We start from the raw sequence: 18,970 nt of genomic DNA, 5'->3' as shown, positions 1-18,970 counted from the left end.
TAAATAATCTGGAACATTTTAGTTTGGTTTGGACAAATGAAGACCCAGCCTGTATTGAGTTGTTGCCTGAATTATTAAATCAGATTATATCTGTATTTTTTCCTAGCTTCATAAAATTCTAGGAGATAAGATGAATAATACAGCTGTAATTGAGAAGCAAGTACTAGAACTTTGGGACAGACTGTATCATTCTTGGTTTGTAAAGGTAAGTTATCTTAGCAAAGGATTTTCATTATAAACTGAAGTCCTTTTAATGTAATTTATACATTCATTGACTACATAGGATTGTATTCACATTGGAATTTCATTTATTGAAATTCTTAAATAGCAGGATCTTAAGCCTCAGGTCACTAAAAGTCATCTTATATCAATGGTTTGTCTCTTGGCAGAACTTGTTAACTTGGATTGTCTGTTGTATCATTATTCTGTCCTCTGCTTGTTATAGATGACATCTTGTCCTCCAGACCAGCTCTATGCAGTGGAAATGTAATGTGAGCCACATGGTTGGGGTTTTTTTGGTGCTAGGCATTATACCCAGGGTCTTGTGAATGTTAAGCATGTGTTCTTCTACTGAGCTGTGTCTCCAGCCCTTGCAAGCTGCATGTGATATTTTATATTCTTTTTTTAATCCTAAGCTTTTGAAATTTAGTGGGCATTTTATACCAAATAGCATATCTATTTTTGGGCAACCTACATTTTAAGCTTTTAGTAACCACATGTGGCTAGTTGTTCCTGTTTTGGACAGTACACTTCTACCTATTTAAGAACTTTTCTCTGAGAAAGTAGAAATAGTACTAAAAGTTTAGAGACCTTTACTTTAAATCAACCTTGTGTACTGTTTATGTTTATGTACTTTTACTTCAGAATTTTGATGGAAAGTAATGCAGTTTTTCCCCGAGTATAAAAATAATGGATTAGAAAGCAGCGTGTTCTGCTGAGCTGTGCTCCATACCAGGTCCAGTGGCTGTCAGGAGCTGAGCTCTGCATACTGAAGGGCAGAGGCATTGGTTCTTTCCCAGGTTGATGTAAGGAAAGGAGGAGCAGCTGTAAATCTCTTAACCTGGGGTGGAAGCGAGGGGAACTGTCTTTAAACTTGAATTTGTGACTTACTGACCTGTTTTGAATGTTATTCTCTTGCCTTTGGATGAGTTGAGGGAATATGGTACTGGTTTTCTTACCTTTCAAAGACTGGGAGTTAAGACTTTTAATGGCATATTAGTTTGAATATCATATATTTCATTCTGATTGCTTAAGAACCAGGTAATTATAAAGGTCATATCTATGTCCTTTGCCAACTCTGGGGCTTCTTAACAGAGTTTCCTGTGCCTCACCCTTTTAGTATAGATCTATAAATAGTATACTGTCTTTCTTTCTTTCTTTTTTTTTAACCTCTTTCACCAGGACCTGAGTCTCTGCATTGTATAATGGATATTAATATCAGTGTTTTATTTGCAAAAACGAGAGAATGGAAGCACATGCAAAATGTTAAGAACTTCACCCTGAATTTTAACCTCACTTTGTTTATTCACATTTTTTTCAAATATAATTATGGTGGCATCCCTACCAGTGTTGTTCCCTTCCTGATAGATGAATTGTATTTTCCCCCTTATCCTTGATTCTTTGTCATAGTCACTTTGCTCCTCCTTTTATCTTGTACAAAAGACATTTTTCCTTCTTCCTTTTTGAGACTAGCTCACTGTGTTGCCCAGTTGATCTCAAGCTCCTGGGTTCAGGCTGTCCTCCTGCCTCATCTTGGATGGCTGGGATATAGGCACATTATTACTGTGCTGGCTTTTGTATAGAAGGTTAATAATGGAGATGAGGAAGGAGGAATAAACAAAGGTAGAAGACCAAGAAAAAGGTGGAGGAACTAAGAAGAAAAAGGTGAAAGTGAGTGGTGTTTTAGAATTCTGTTGTATATATTGAGTGTTTCAAAAATGTATTTAGGAAAGAAGTACTTGAGCCAGGCTTAGACACGGTACCTAAAATGTAAATGGAAAAGTGTTACATTTCATTTCTTTAGATGTCTTACTTGATTTCTTAGATAATATAAAGGTTTTTCACCTTTGAGTATTTCCTGAGGTACACAGTGGACCTAAAGCAGAATGGGACATTTATACTTTTCACTCTAGGTTAAGATGGAAGTTTCATGTTTGAACTGTTTTGTCTCATAGAATGTAACACATTCTGGAAGGCACAAAGGACATAAGATGCATGTAAGTCGTCAGAACAGCTGGCTGGGAGACATTCTGGACTGGCAGGACATCGCCTCCTTTGTTCACGAGAACATTGAGACATTTCTTTCGGTAAGGAATAGTGTTTATAGTTATGGTGGACTTATAGATTAAAAACAGAACTCTAATTCCAGGTTTTCTTTACACAGTATGAAGCCTTCAGTTACTCCGTTTTTAATGCCATGACGTTTATAGGCTGGAGAACTCTTTTTTTTTTTTTTTTTAGTTGTAGATAGACACAACAACTTAATTTTGCTCATTTACTTTTTTATGTGGTGCTGAGGATTGAACCCAGTGCCTCATGCATGCGAGGCAAGCCCTTTGCCACTGAGGCACAACCCCAGCCCAAGGCTGGAGAACTCTTCCTGCACTAGAAAGAGATCCAAAAGCAGTTTTCTTCAGGTGTTGGTCCCCTGCCTTGCTCTGTTGAAATGCACTTGTAAGATGCTGAATCCTGCAGCATGTGAGTGAAGCTGTGGGCTCCCATGTTCTCAGGAATCCTCGTCACCCAGGCTGACCAGAATGTTCCCAGCTGGACATTAGAGAGAGAGATCTGTTTTTCTAGTGGGCGAAGCCCTTGACATATGGAAATATGACTCATTCATTACATTACAGAAACTGAATATGTGAGGACTTAGCTTGTTGTCTTCCCCCCAACTTTTCTGTCATGTACCATCCACTCTGCAGCCTTATAGCATTGCTGAGTCTTAACGTCTACTCCGCATTATTCTGGAGTAGACTTTGTCGGGTGTCTTGGCATGTGGTTAGTCACAGAGATGAGAATGTTCCTGTGAATAGACTAGTGGATTCCAATAAATTAACAAAAGTTAAATTTTTAAAAATTGAAGCTTAATCTAAGTAATAATATAGCTGAAAAGTCAGTGCTTTAAGATTTTTATTAAAAAGAAGTAATGCCTTGTTCTTTGCTTCCCAGAGACAACCTCCAGAGTTACTTTCTGTTCTAGAAGCAGCTTTACCTGGGTGTTTACCTCTGAATTTCTAAAATAATGCTTACACTGCCCTTTTTTGTTTTTGCTATTTTAGGTATTATCTTTTGGCTTCCAAATATGGAAGATGAAGGTAAAGATGTGACTTCTTCAAGTCCTTCAATGCCTTCTAATACCTCCCTTGTGATTTTTCTATGATTCCTCCTCTTGCTCCCTGTACCTGCAATCACACTCTTTCCTTAGATTGCTGTAACAGTTTACAGTTAAGTCTATAAATCATGTCCTTCAGTTTTTATTTTATAGGGGTTTTTTTGGTCTTTTTTTTTTTTTTAAGGGGTTTGTATTGCCCAGACTGGCCTCAAGCTCCTGGACTCCAGCTATTCTCCTGCCTTAGTCTTCCTAGTAGCTGGGGCTACAGGTGTGACATACCTCGATAGGCGCTTATGTTTTTGATAATCCTTTCTCTATGTTTCCTCTAGTCCAGTGATTCTCAAACTTTTGATCTAAAGATTCCAAAGTGCATATTTATCTCTTTATTAAATAACAACATTACATGTTAATATATAGAGTATGCTTTTAGTTTGTGAAAAATACTGTTTTCTAAAATGAAAAAAGAAGTACTGGGAAGAGTGGCTTTCTTTTAAATTTTCAGTCTGTTAAACGTCTGCATTCTCAAGTCTGCTGTGCCTCCAGTCTGTTGGGATTGTTTATTTGGTTGAAGTGTAGGAAGATCATCCAGTCTCACACAGGTATCTAGATAGAAAAGAGAGAAATCTTTTAATAGATTTTTATTGTGGCTATTCTTTGATACTATATCAAAACTCAATTAACTTTTAAAAGGTTAGTTGCAGGGTGAAATTTAAAATCGTATCCATGATCTTTTTGTATTCTTGTGTATTAAAGTCTTTTGGTCCATCTTGGTTGGGAGTGTTTTAGCCTTGTGTGCTTTGGTAGTATACACTGATCATTTGGAATATCAATTCACTGGTATCTGTACATCTTCAAAATATTGATACTTTGTAGTATTAAAAAATTATGTTCTTTAGCTATCAAGGCCTCAACACCTGATAAAAATTTCCAAAATTAACTTTTTTTCTCAAAAGCTCAAATTTTATTGTTGACCACAAACACTGGGTGATTTTTTTTTTTAAGTGACACTTTATTCAGTTGTAAATGAACTTTATTCATTTTGAATTCACGAGGAAATGGTATTCAGTGAGAAGTTCAGCTAGTTCTGTTCCCAGGTCAGTCACACAAGTGCCCTTCCTCTGAGGACTGTTGAACTTCAGTGAGTGAGTGGCAGGAGTGTGTTTTGCTTACTTCCCCTTTCCTCACACAGAATGTTAAAAAAAAAAAAAAAAAGACAGGTATTCAAAGATTGATACAAAATTGAATTAATGACTTTTCCTGCTGCATAGAGTATATGCTTAAGTGAAGCTGGTGCCAGCTGTGTGGCAGTGAATACAATGAACTCTAGAACAGTCTTGTGCCCACTGCCTTGATTCCTGCCATGTCCCCAGCAGCTCGGCCCATCATTGATTGTCTTTATACTACCAGTGCAGAGGCCAACGTGAAGTAAAGCATGGGCTTGATTATTATTAAGAAAATAGCTTTGGCTTCACATAACCTCAGAAGGACCTTGGGGGCGTGGGTTGTCCAGGAGCCATATTGTGAGCATCACTTACCGGCTTTCTAAAGTGCCTTTTAGTCAAGTGTCGGATTGCTTAATTTTATAAACATCTTTTGTTTCCCTTTTTAGTACTCCCTCCCACCACCCCCTCCCAAGTGGCTTCAACTTTACTCTTGAAATCTTGATTGAATTTCCTGTTTCTGCTATCATACTTGTAATTTCCAACAGCTCTTTCTTATATACCAAGCCTTCCTTTGTTATTTCTTTGAGAATATTACTAATAAAAGTTGCCCTCTGTTTGTTCTGAGTCTCACCTTTCACCTTTGAGGCTATCCTCAGATATCTGTCTGGTGACCCTTGGCAGTTTGATGCTTTCTAAGAGTGAAACAGCCAGTTTGAAGGTCTTCAGCCAGGTCAGCTTGTAGAAAAGCCCAAGGGTCAGCAGATTCTACTCAGTTTATGGACCTTCTAGGTAACTTTTTCATGCCAGTGCATATCCAAGATAACTTATTGTCTAATAATAAATACATTTGAATGTTTGTTTTCCCCCAAAATTCAGGTGTGTTAACAAGAAGTTATTGAATCCTTTTTTTGTCTTTCTTTGAGCCTGCAATAGTTGAATTTTAAAGGATCTATTACTGACAGATGAAGTGCTGTTACTGAATCAAATTAAGATAGATGATACAAAAGAATTATTTAAATTTTATAAATTTTTATGGAAAGAAAACAAATGGGCAGTTTTTTGAAATTAAAACAATTTAGCCATGAAATCCCTCTCCCCCTCAAAAAAGGACACAATTCTTATGTCTAAACACATTTAAATATTGAGTAGTAGTTCAGGAAACAGATTATTTAGTGTTTTTTATATAAAATATTTTATGACAAATATTGTGCTAGGTTCTTTAAAATATTTTCTAAAATTTAATTTTCATAAAACTTCTGTAAATCCAAGATAACTGCTTTCATTTTGATCGGATAGTGGCATTAAAAATAACAGTAGATATTCAGATTCAGTTCTTCTTTCATTGGTTCCAGAGACCAGACTTGCCATAATACTGCAATGTCTTTCAAACCATATTTCATACTCTAGAAGACTCTGCTTTTCATAGTCTTATTCCTTTATGCTTTTATTTGCTTATTTTGTCTGTTCTCTTTCTGATCTTATAGTCCATAGGCAACTTAGAGCCAGTCTTGTTTGTGGACTCTTCCTAGTGATTTCAGAACACATTGAGGTTCCCCTACATTTTTTTCTTATTTTGACCTCTGCATCCCTATAATGTTCTGTTTTAGTCTTTTTCTAAACTGCTTCTTTTGAGTCTTCATGAGTTCCATAGAAGGTGTGCTAAGGACTCTCAGTAAATAGCTGGGAAGTCATATTAATAATCAGAGGTTTTGTGGTGAGCAGTGGACTCAGGGTGCAGGGATGCAGAACAGCTAGAGGACGGTGAGGCCGCCTTGTTCATTTCTTACCCACAGCAGAGACCACTTTTCATGAATATGCTGCTTTATGGCTTAGGTGTCTCCTGAGTTTTTTGTAAGTGTTTCAGAACCAACTACTCTGTTCTTGACATTTTTTGAGTTATGATTGTATCCTTGACTAAATCAATAGTAAACCTGGCTCACGTTTTCTGCTTTTGACCTGAGATATATTTATTTACATAAATCTGTTTCATTTTCAGGTTCAGGGGCTTTGTTACTATTTCTGCCTTTACTAATTTCTTCTATTTAAGACTGGCATATAAACTAGAACTGCTTTTTACCTTAAGATTTACTTAAGTTTCTGGGAATGTCCTTTCCTGTTTTCTCCATCTTATTCCCTTTTTTTCAAATAAGAAAAGTTACTTGAATTACTTTAGTACCATTAATTTTTTTTTGATTAAAAATTCCAGAATGACTGAGTCCCCAAAAGAGGCTTGTCAAAATCACAAAGGCCTTGTTGGTTTGTTTCTTGGAATCAGTGGCATTGTTCATTCATTCTTTATCCCACCAGGTCAAACAGTCAAACATGCATATTTTTGTAGGCATTGTGAAACACTCTCAAGATTTTATATAAGGAGTTTTTGTAAATGAAGCCAGCCTGCTGAAGTTCTCTTATGAAGATTGAGCTGAGATCTGCAAGAAATGCTGAGGGCAACAAAACATGCTTTTATAAATGATATATTTGCAGTAGGAAAGGAATGGATGGGCCTTTCATAGAACAGATGGTCTAACATGAATATATGACAAAAAACAGATCTGCTGTTTTCAGAAAGGGCACCAGAATAACAACCAGGCCTTCTGAGTTCTTGCCCCAGCCCTGTTTCTCCTCCTTAGTTCTGTGCCCTTGGGCAAGTTTTTAAAAACCTGAGCTTCAATTTATAAGTCTATAAAACAAAGATGATATCATCTCCATTTCTTCCCTCTTAGCACTGTTGTGAGGTCTGTAGAAATATCTTGAAAACTGTTAATTAATGGAAGGTGTTTTCCTGACTACATATTTTGCTTCCATGTTTTTCATTACGAGGGAGGATAGTCTCCTTGGGAAGAATAGAGCAGACACTACCATAGGTAATTGAAGTTCATGAAAAGCAAGGCATTAAAAGCATGGAGGTGGGCTGTAGACACTGTTCATTTCTTGGCATATTTAACATATAATAGCTATCATCTTGATATGTTTTAGTGAATTTGCAGGGAATACATGAACTTAAGTCAGTAAGTCTCAATATAATAATCATGGTCTATCTCAGGAAAGATTCTGCACTTGACCCTAGTGATTTTAATGGTTGTTCCTGTGGTATTTTTTATATTTGTAGTTGAATCTAAGATGGCAAGAATGGAATGAAGCCGATAATACAATAAGTGCTAGAACTTCATGGCCTGTACTTTTGATCCTACAAGATAAATATGTACACAGGATGTATTCTGACATATCCTCCTGTAGACATTTTTATGTGCATTCTATTTTTACATAGTTATAACCATACTATATATAAAATTTTTTGTATTCTGCTTTTAAAATTTAGTGTTATTATAATCATATTTTCCTATTATAATAGAAATATTTCTAATAACTACTTGCTATTATTTGAAGTGGATTCATCATAATCTTGTAACCATTTTCCTTATCATTGAACATGTAGATGTTTTTGATTGACACCCCCCCCCCCAGCCGCCCTGCCGCCCTCTTAAGATGCTCATAGTTCTTGTCTTTCAATTATGGTAGTTAAGACACTGTATTCAAAGCAAACAGGATGGCTGTAGCAGCTCCTTTCATGAGGATGAGTTCTGACATCCAACTTTCCCTCCTTGACAGATCTTGGAGTCCCTGTGGATAGTTATGAGCCGGAATGTGAGCCTGCTGTTTACCACTGTCACCACGCTCTTGACCATTCTTTTCTACAGTGGCACTGCCCTTCTCAATTTTGTACTCTCTCTGGTATGTGTGTCTAGATAAGTACTTGTCACATTTTCCACTGAAGCATTTTCTTGGTTCTGTTTGCATTTGTGGCTGTCTGTAGTTTCCCAAATGTGATTTTTTAGGAGATACTATCCTTTTTTTTGCAGATAATTTTCCTGACCACACTATTTTATCTGTTAAGTTCCAGTGATGAGTACTACAAACCAGTGAAGTGGGTGATAAGCCTGACACCACTATCTCAGCCAGGTCCATCTTCTAATATTATCGGCCAGTCTGTGGAAGAAGCTATCAGGTAGGGGTAAGATTTATGCTTTTGTTCTCTTCACCAACTGCTTTCCATGAGAAGCCTCTTGTCTGTCTTGAGCTTCCTAGTAATATTCATCACTAAATTAGTGAAAGACTCTGGTATTCTCAAGATTTTCATCTCATTTTGAGAAGATGCTATAAGTAGTACATATGTTAATAACAAACAAACAAACAAACAAAGCCAGAGTTTGTGATTTCCAAAGATGCCATGGCCTGCTGTCCATCAGCAGCTCATAGTCTAGTTCTTGTTGTCATGCCACTTGCATGGGAGAACCCCCTTCTTCCACCACTGCACTTCCTCAGAACCTTCTTCTGTTCTCAGGAATTCTAGCTTAGATCTGGGAGGGCAGCAGATGGCCTTCATGTTTCGTTCTGTTTCCCACTGCAGCCAGGCTGTGCCCTCTGCAGGGACAGGTTGGATACTGGAAATGCAGTCTTTAGTTCAAGTCAGAAGCTCTGTGTGCATAGTAGGTTCTGTCTAGAAACTTCCCTCATGCCTCTGAGGTCCTTGTATGGCAGGCTTGCTCTTCGAATGAGGTTCTTTTTCAACTTGTACACTCCATAGCTCTTTCAAAGCCACTGGCTTCTAGACCCCATTTCTTTCTTCTCTTCACCATGCCTGGTAAGGAGATGCTTTTTGCAGTATAGATCTCTCTCAACTCATCCCCCACTCCCTTCCTCTTATTACTTATTAATATGATTATATTTTTTACTCAAGTTAAACCCTAATATCATCCATTAGAACTCTTCTTTCTAGTAACTCTTCTTTCTAGTTACTAGTAACTCTAGTAAGTTATTAGTCAGGTGGTCTTAAGCTTTGTTGAATAGTAAATTTTAGGCATTTCTGTTTTCCATATACATTTTTAAAATAGCAATATCTGGCTGGATGTGGTGGTGCTATTCAGCTATTCCCAGCTATTCATGAGGATTGCAAGTTTTAGGCCAGCCTTGGCAACTTAGTGAGAACCTATCAAAAAAATAAAATAGAAAGGGCTGGGGATGTGGCTCTGTGGTGCTTGCTGCACTTGCCTAGCATTTGTATTTTTGAGGTCCTGGGTCTAATCACCAGTACCATAAACAAAAACAAAAATATCAATGAATCAACCACAAAGTATTGTTTGTAATTAGCCATCACAGAAATCTTGATTTGACCTGATAATCCTGACTCACTAATCTTAGCTTACTTTTCACATGTAACAGGTAGGGAGAATATATCATTTCTGGAAACTTCCTCAGTTTCTAGGTTTTCTCTTTCAGTCCTGCTAACAAGGCATGGGTAAAATCTTCACCGATACTAGTGAGATTTATATGGTGCCCTGGAGTAGCTACATGGGGTCATCCATGTAAAGATTCCAGATGTGGGAGTGTGTTATCCAACAGCAGCTGTCAGAGTGATGCTGTCTTTAAGAATGTATTATTAGCTTTAGTATCCCACCTAAGTCTATGTGAGCCTGGGGCATCGTCCTTACCTTTGGGTAAATAATGGAAATTGCAACAGTAGGGTTTTTGTTTGTTGTTTATCTCAGATATTTTTCTAAATCAAAAAAAGCATATGCAAATACTCTACCAAATGGAGTATTTCTTTCTTTCCAAAAGGAAAAGGATGTTGACCGAGCCATATCAGAGACTGGCAGCAGTCCTCCTGTCCATATGACTTAGCAAGCCATACAGAGGAACATGTACCTTGCCCATAAAGAGCTTTAAGAAAGATGGTATTTCATTTCCTTAAAGTAACCTTCTTTAGCACTGACTCTTCACAAATTTTTTTTTTCTGTTTTCAAATCACAATTCTTGAGTTTTCTCTTATTTTCTTAAAGTACACCACTTTCCAGCTGTCCTCTAAAATGTCTGTTATGGAGTCACCCTTTTTTTTTTTTCTCCTTATTTTTATCTTTTGGATACCAAATATTGCTGCCTCCTTTGTTTGGAATTTAATTTTTTAAGTCTTGGCTGCTAATAGATCTGTGGTCATGGTAAGTACAGCTGTAATTTGCACCTATATCCAATTGATCAAAAGTGCGTATCCTGTTATTCCATGATACCGTCTTCCAGGAGAAGCTGGTTGGGGTAGAAGATCATGAATTAAATTTGCAGTATTGTTTAGACCATTTATGTAGACACATGCAGCTGGCAGCTGTGTTCGGGCCTTTAGCTCAGGGAGACTTTGAGATTAGGAAGAGTGCTGTAATCTTCAGATATATGAAGAAATGTGTTTTTTTACAAATTAGCTTGGCCTTTTCTTACTGTACACTAATTATGCACTATGCCAGTAGCCCATGAATGGTTCCCAAGTATATTAAGACAAAAACCATTTCATTTTTTATCATACCATTTTTAATACAGAATAAAAATTCAACAGATTTCAGTACCCGACTGTTGGTACTCAAAACTGATTGATTTTTGTGAGTCTGATAAATCTGTATAGACTAGAAAAAGTGTTAAGACTTGAGCTGTCTTTCGGACCAAAGCTATATCAAGTTATATAAAGATTGTAATTCAAGATGATTTTTTTGCAGTCTGTGTACTTTGGGTTATTTCTTTATTAGGTCAAATTCTGTGTAAGTCTTACAATGGATTCCTCTCAAGAGCCTTTGGGATAACAGTGAGCTATTTCTAAGAACTCTTGTTATATTTTTTCATTCTGAAGGATTGTGTTCAAGTAGGAATATTTCTTCATTGTGAGAGATTTTTAAGAGGGAAAACATACAAATGATTATGAAAATATTGTTTTTAAAGTGCAGCTAGGTCTGTAAATTTTCAGTGATAACAAGTTTCATAAGCAGCAGTCATTAATCATCATCAGTGTTGTAGTTAAGTGGAAGTCATTAAACTTGTTTTATTTGATCCAAAATAAATGAATGTTAGAAAGTGGAATGAAACTGGAGGCTAACTGCATGACCAGACAGTGAAAGTATCTGTTCCTGAAGCTTTGCCTTCTGATTTATGTGTCTCCTGTATGATCACTGTCCCATTGAATTTTTGAACCTTAATTATTACTGAATCAGTATTCCCCTAAATTGAACACTTTTGTGGTTAGGTTTTCATTTCATGGATTTTTGAGTTAGTGGCATGCATCCTTTATCCCTAGACCATTTTCCTCCCTTTAGCAGCATGTTGTCTCCTGAATGTACACATCACACCCTTCTTCCCTGATGCTCCCATTCTGCTTGCTCTGGTGGAGATATTGCACATTACTAAGTTGCATGTTGTCACGGCCTCAATGCAATTTAGTGTGTGTGATATTTTCACATGAGTGCATGCACACGGGTATGGCTCTTGCTTGCTGGTATTACAACTTTGAATGCTGGTGGGTGGAAGTCCTACTGGTGAATTAGATGGGAGAATGTGTGTACTGTAAGACTTTGAGTTGGAAAGTGAACATACTTCCACTTTGACACCCCAATTTTGGAGAATTTTTTAAATCAGCATTTCTGTTTTTTACTTTGAGCAAATTAAATAAACATTGGAAAGAAACTTTCATGCATTTAAGGGTATGAATAGCATTTGTTTAAATTGTATAAGGAAGAGTTTAAAGCTTTAAAAAAGTATTTTCATTTATTTGAGATCTCCTAACATTGAATTAAAGAGGGAGAATTGATTCTGCATATATGAGAAATTTAAATGAGCTGGAGTTCTTAAAAAATAATCAAGACAATAAATATCTGCCTTTTAACCTACTTGACTAAAGATTGGGTCTGAAATACCTGAACCTTTATCTTTTTTTTAGTTTCTAGTGAAAGTCACCTAAAAATCTTTGTCTTGTGTGTAATTTCTCACTGTGATGGTTTAAAAATTGCTACATTTATTTTAATGGGCTTGTAATAGAACTAGTTTTGAGATATGAATGTTTACAATTTGTCTTGGTAATTGAAACAACCTGTTGTTATATTTTTAGCATTAGAGTAAGCTTCCATGATCTACAGGCACTGTTAAGGACACAAAACATGTATTAGTGGTATAAAAACAATTAATATTGCTACTGCCAGCATCTCCAGATGATTTACTGAATGCCAGTGTTGTGTGCTTCTGCCTGTGACAGACTCAGAACTGTTTTTGTGGGAATGGAAGCTTTCTGTACAAATGGCTCTTTCCTGTACCCCTCAGCCAGTTTTCTGGGCCTGAGTGCACATCAAGACCATTCCACTTACACTGAGAATCCATTGTCAACCAGGTTTCAGTGCTTTGTACTGTGGAGCTGAGTCTCTGGGCCAAATGAGCCACGAATGGGAAAGAGGGATGTAATTTCTCAGGAGAGGTTAGGTGTACAGACAAACCCTGGAGATAATGCAGGTTTAGTTTTAGATCATTGCAATAAAGTGAGTTATGTGAATTTTTTTTGGTTTTCCAATGCACATAAAAATTATGTGTACCCAATACTATAGCCTATTAAGTGGGTAATAGCATTCTATCTGAAAAAACTTTTGTAACTTAATTTAAAAATCTTATTGCTGAAAAAGGCTAGTAATTATCTGAGCTGTTGGAAAAATGGTTTCATAGACTTACTCAACATAGTTGACACAAATGTTCAATTTGTTAAAAAAACATTGCTTTACAATATCTGAAGTACAATGAAGCAAAGTATAATAAAGGGAGCATGGAGGGTACTTTTCCCAATTGGAGTTTTATATGCAGTGTCTCTGAGAGCTCACTGTTTTCCTTTGATAGCTCACCTCCTGCTTGAGGCACACTGTTGCAGTGCTGGGAGAATACTGGTAAGGCTGATACTGATAGCTGTTGGTTGTCCTGGGAAATGAGAATCTAGTAGTCTGTCTGCTTGAGGGTGGGACCAGTGTACAAAAATATTGTAGAGTAGACAGAATGTGATTTTTGGACTCTTCGCTTCCTTGCTGATTCTTCCTTAGACATGTGCTTCTTACGTGGCCACAATGTATGGCCCTGTGTACTTCCAAATGCACAGAGGTTCTTGACTGGTTGTAATTTCTCCCAACCCCAGGACTTGCTTCAGAATCTCATTTCATGAAAAGCAGGTTTTCTGATCCAATTCTTACCTTAGGTGAGGCATTGCTGGATTGGAGCACTATGGCCTGCCTTCCATTAGAGAGGTGCCCTTCCCTGGAATGGTCTACCACAGTGTGGGACAAGGGAATATATGTGTAATAATGGGAGGTCTCTGTGTGAGCAAGTGGCCTTGTTGAAAAGGGGAGCCTCCAGCTCGGTGGCTAATGTCAGTTTTTTCTTCTGTTGCGCTAAATCAGTCCTGCCGAGCTACCAAAAGAGAGGAGAGGAAGAGTTTCCAGAATATTCTGAATTTGATTCTCATCAGTTGCTGATTACTGGAGAGCTTAAAGATGTGGTTAAAGAACAACTGTCAGTCATCTTTGAAGAATCACTTGTAAAGAAGGGACCCAAAGGGCTGGGGTTGTTGCTCAGTGGTAGAGTGCTTGCCTTGCATATGGAAGGCACTGGGTTTGATCCTCAGCACCACATAAAAATAAAATAAAGGTATTGTGTCCATCTGCAATAAAAAAATATTAAAAAAAAGAGAAGGGACCCATAAGTCAGAACACAGTCAATGCTCTTTCTCCCACCCCCAAAGAAAGGGTCGAGGGTGGAATAGGATCATATGTTATATAAATATTGGAGTGATGAACCCGATTTAGGTTTTCAGTCTGATTTTACAGTATGTGCTTGATGATATGGTTGTTAGCAGTTGTAAAGGGGGAAAGGGCAATGCTTCATGGCACCATAAATTCACACAGCCACCCCGAGGGAATGCCACAAGTTCTGACTCTACTGGGATTTTTGCAAGAGATTTGACAAAGTGTGTCATAATGTTTTTTGTTGACAGCAAGGCAGGGAAAGTTCTCACTGAATTTGAATATCCAAAAAAATGTTGATTAATCAGTTGATACCAACGAGTGAATGAAATGAAAGAATTATCTTTCATTGGTATGATTGTAAGAAATATTCTTGCATTGATTAAACTAATAATTTCTGGTAATCCTTTTAAACTATATTATGCACATTGTTATATGCCAGATAAAGTTTTAGTTGACAATGAGGGTAAATTTAATGGGTGTTAGGTGACATCTCTTATTGATTTTATTTTGCATTTCCCCAATGATTTTGCAGAGCCTTGCCCATACTGGCAGGTGCTATGCCACTGAGCTATATCCCGTATTCCCCACAAAAAGTCCATCTTTGTACCTGTGGTTTGAAATGCATGCTTTATTTTATATTAAATGTCCACATACAATTTATTTTACTTTTGGACTTTGTATTCTGTTTTATCTTATGGTTTGTCTATTCATTGGTGAGTACAACAGGTCATTAATTATAGGCACATAAAAAGGATATTTTTTTTGAGTATGTGCATGATTCTGATTATCAAACTAGGGCCTCGCATGTGGTAGGCAAGCATTCTATCTACCACTGAGCTATAGCCCCAGCTTCCAGTCTCTGAATTTTAGGTTCCAGAGAACCCAGAGATGAGTATTATAGGTTATTGCTTTTATAGCTTCATCTGTATGCTACTGTTCAGCTAAACAAAACTTGCTGGCATGCTACTTGCATTGTATTAGTTTCCCATTGCTGCTATAACAAGTTGGCAAAAACTTAATGGCTTTAATAACATACTTTTAATTTTTTTAGTTGGGAGGTTAGAAGTCCTAAAAATCAGGAGGGTTGTGCTTTTTCTGTAGGATGTAGGAGAGAATTTGTTTTGTCTTTTCTAGTTTCTAGAGGCTGCCTTCATACCTTGAATATGGCTCCTCCCTCCAGCTTCAAGGCCAGCAGCGTGGGATTTCCGATCTCCCTGTCTGAGCTCTACTTCTGTCCTAATGTCTCCTTCCCTGACTCTCACTCAGTGCCTCCCTCTTCATGTTAATTTTTTTTTTTTTTTTTTTTTTTTGGTACCAGGGGTTGAACCCAGGGCCACTCAACCACTAAGCCACATCCCTAGTCCTTTTTAAAAAATTTTTAGAGACATGGTCTCACTGAGTTGCTTAGAGCCTTGCTAAGTTGCTGAGGCTCACTTTGAACTCACGATTTTCCTGCTTCAGCAGACTCCCGAGCTGCTGGGATTACAGGCATATGCCATTACTCCTGGAATTTTTTTTTTAATTGAGATAAAATCCATATTAAACTCAATATTTTAACTACTTTAAAGTATATATGTAATTCAAAGGTTTGTAGTTCATTCACAGTTTGTACAACCAGTACCACTAATTCTACACGGCCTTACTATATAAGGACTTTTTAAAAAACATTTTTCTTTTTTTAAAACATAATGTACAGTTGATAAAAATATATATTTTCTGTGTATAATTAAATGTTTTGATATAGTGCATAAATTGTGAAATGATTAAATCAAGCTAATATATCAGTCATCTCATATATTTGTTAGTTTTGTTGTGAGAACACTTAAGATCTACTCTTTTAGCAAATTTCATGTGTACATTATTATTAAGAATAGCCACCATGCTGTACAGTAAATCGTCTGGACTTCCTCATCCTGTACCTACATATTTGACCTTTTGACCAACTCTCTAACCCCCTACTCACAGCCTCTGGCAACCACCTTTCTGCTTTCTGCTTCTTTGGGTTCAGTTCTTATATTCCACATGAGTGAGATCATGTAGCATTTGGCTTTCTGTGCCTGGCTTATTTCACGTAGCAAAATGTCTTTCAGCTTTGTCCATGTTGTTGAAAATGATAGAATTTTCTTCCTTTTTGATACTAAATAATGTGGCCTTGAACATGTGTCTTCACATTTTTTTATCCACTCATCTGTTGATGGACACCTAGGTTGGTTGTGTATCTTGGCTGTTGTGAGTGGTGCTGCATTAGGAGCATAGGGCTGGGCGTGAAGCTCAGTGGTAAAGCATGTATGGCGAGCCCTTGGATGTGATCTCCAGCACTGCAAACAAAACCAGAAATCATGGAAGTAAGATACCTCTTCCACATACTCATTTCAGTTCATTTGGATATATACCCAGAGGTGGGATTGCTAGTTTTTTGAGAAAACTCTATAAATGCCATTATTTTCCATTTGACTCTACTAATTTACATTTCCCCCAACAGTTCCCTTTGCCTACGTACTCACCAATTTTGCCATTTTTTTTTTTTTTTTTTTGATGGTGCTGGGGATTGAACCCAGGGCCGTGTGCATGCAAGGCAAGCGTGCTACCAACTGAGCTATATCATCAGTCCCCCTTTGTCGTCCATTTTTAAATTGAGTTATTTTATCCTACTGACTTATTTGGATATAAACCTGTATCAGATACATTATTTGCAAATATTTTTTCCTAGATTGAGATTGTCTTTTCATTCTGTGGATATTTACCTTTGCAGAAGCTTTTTAGTTAGATGAAATGCCATTTTGACTATTTTTGCAGTCTGTGTTTTGGGGGTGGGGGTCATATGTTAAAAACTCATAGCTTACACCAAGGTCAGGGAGTTTTTCTCTCTATTTTCTTCTCGTAATTTTACAGTTTCATGTCTTCAGATTAAGTCTTAAATCTATTTTGAGTTGATTTTTATATATGATATGAAAATAAAGCTCCATGTCATTCTTTAGGATTTTAGTAATTATATTGGTGTAACTAGATAATTCAAGATAATCTATCTCAAGATTCTTAATCACATTTATCAAGTTCCTTCTGTCTTGTGAGGTGACAGTATCACAGGTTCTGGGGAGAAGATGTAGATATTATTGTGGGGCCATTGTTCATCTTACCACATGTGTACTTAAAAGTAAATGTTAATTTCTCTTGAACTTCCCTTTTCCAATATGCAAGGCTCTGGGAGTTCAGACTTCTAGAGTTTTCATCAGAATCCCTTGGGTGTTGGTCAAGTATACACATCTTACAAACTCTGATCAGAATACATCAGTAATAGCTTCTGTCTGGTGAGCACCTGCTATGCACGGGGTCAGTTACTAGAGGCTTTAGGTGCACTGCTTTTTAGCTTTTCATGAGCTAAATTGCTTTTTCTGCCAGTATCAACTCTCATAAAGCTGTTCAGTATGAATTTTGATATCACATGTTGAGGAGATACCTTGTGGTGCAAGTGTTGATTTCTGGGATGATGTCCATGGACTACAGATTTTTTCTGAATTGGGAGATCAGAATAATTGTTAGTGCTTCTTTTATAAAGGTAAATAAATAGACATTGTGTAACCCAGTGTCTACTCCTAGATATTTGTCAAAGAAAAATGTTGACAGTGTATGTTTACACAAAGATATATACTTTAATATTCATAGCAGCTTTATTCATGATAGCTTTAAAACTGGAAACTGACCAAAACTGCTCATCAGCTGGTAAGTGGATAAACAAATTTTGGTTTATCTATATAATGGAACACTACCCAGCAGTCAAATGACGGACTACTATTCCATTCAATGTAGATGAAGCCCAAAAGCATTAGGTGAAAGAAACCAAACACCAAAAGCCACATAATATCAATCAATGTAATGTACTGCTGAATTACACACTTAAAATGATTAAGATGACAAATGTTATTCCTATTTTACCACTTTTTAAAAAAAATGCTATATAATGTGTGATTCTGTTTATATGAAATTCTAGAAAAGGTAAAATTTATAATGAAAGAAAGCTTATCTAATGGCTGTTAGAGGTCGGGCTGGGAGGGACTGACTACAAAGCACATGAGGAAACTTTTTGGGGTGATGGAAACATTCTAAATATAGTGTTGTGTAACTTAAGTCAAAACTTAATTGCACACTTAAAGTTGGTGAGTTTATTATTTGTAAATTATCGTTCACTAAAGCACAAAAAGAGAAGAAAACATGGTTAGGAATTTGAGGGTGTTGAAAATTCAGTCTTCTAGGATTTTACTTTGCTATTTTCTAAAGGTTGTGCATAAGATCCTAAGTAATGCAGTAAAGGGGAATTTATTGTTTTTTCATCCCTCATCAGGTTGCATGAATATGTTTAGTAGCTACAAACAATATATAGTGCATTTAGGATCTACAGAATTATTTAAAAGTTGTCTTAACAAGAATATCATAGTCAGCATTCCCAGATGTCGAAGAAAGGAGACAGTGTGTTATTTCCTACTTGTGGTTCCTTTTGGAATGAGCTTTGCTTGCTTGCTACCAGAGGGGTGATTCATTTGCAATATTGTTTTTAAAAAATTTTTTTTAGTTATAGGTGAACACAATGCCTTTATTTTAATTTACTTATTTTTCTGTGGTTTATTGAGCCCAGTGCCTCACCCATGCTAGGTGAGCACTCTACCACTGAACCACAACTCCAGCCCTCATTCGTAATATTTTGTTGTAACTTGGTGTCAACTTATATTTGTCTTAGACATTTCTACATATATAAGGTAAGATCACATCAGTATCTTTTCACCTTGATGTTTCTCTAATTCTAGGCAAATTCCATATTTTCTCTGTCTCTCAACATTGTTATTCCCTCCCTCTCAATAGCTTCCTTCTTTTGTGCTCTCTGGGATTTTGCTCCCATTACA

The 18,970-nt window shown here is 36.8% G+C and overlaps 1 protein-coding gene across 2 annotated transcripts in view; it reads left to right on the top strand.

The window, feature by feature from the left end:
- Tmem245 (transmembrane protein 245) overlaps positions 1-18,970 on the top strand; it is an 82,581-nt gene that overhangs the window by 46,148 nt on the left and 17,463 nt on the right. For both annotated transcript variants that reach the window (XM_046451715.2, XM_046451716.2), the window contains 4 exons: positions 107-205; positions 2,175-2,306; positions 8,104-8,226; positions 8,355-8,500. In XM_046451715.2, coding sequence (XP_046307671.1) covers positions 107-205; positions 2,175-2,306; positions 8,104-8,226; positions 8,355-8,500 — 500 coding nt within the window. The remainder of the gene's footprint in view (positions 1-106; positions 206-2,174; positions 2,307-8,103; positions 8,227-8,354; positions 8,501-18,970) is intronic.

This window comes from Marmota monax, unplaced genomic scaffold (assembly GCF_021218885.2).
Source record: "Marmota monax isolate L192 unplaced genomic scaffold, Marmota_monax_Labrador192_F-V1.1 WCK01_AAM20220418_F8-fsc00020, whole genome shotgun sequence".
Classification (NCBI taxonomy): domain Eukaryota; kingdom Metazoa; phylum Chordata; class Mammalia; order Rodentia; family Sciuridae; genus Marmota; species Marmota monax.
Note: the sequence above shows the minus strand (reverse complement) of the source record. Positions and strands in the feature narration are given on the sequence as shown.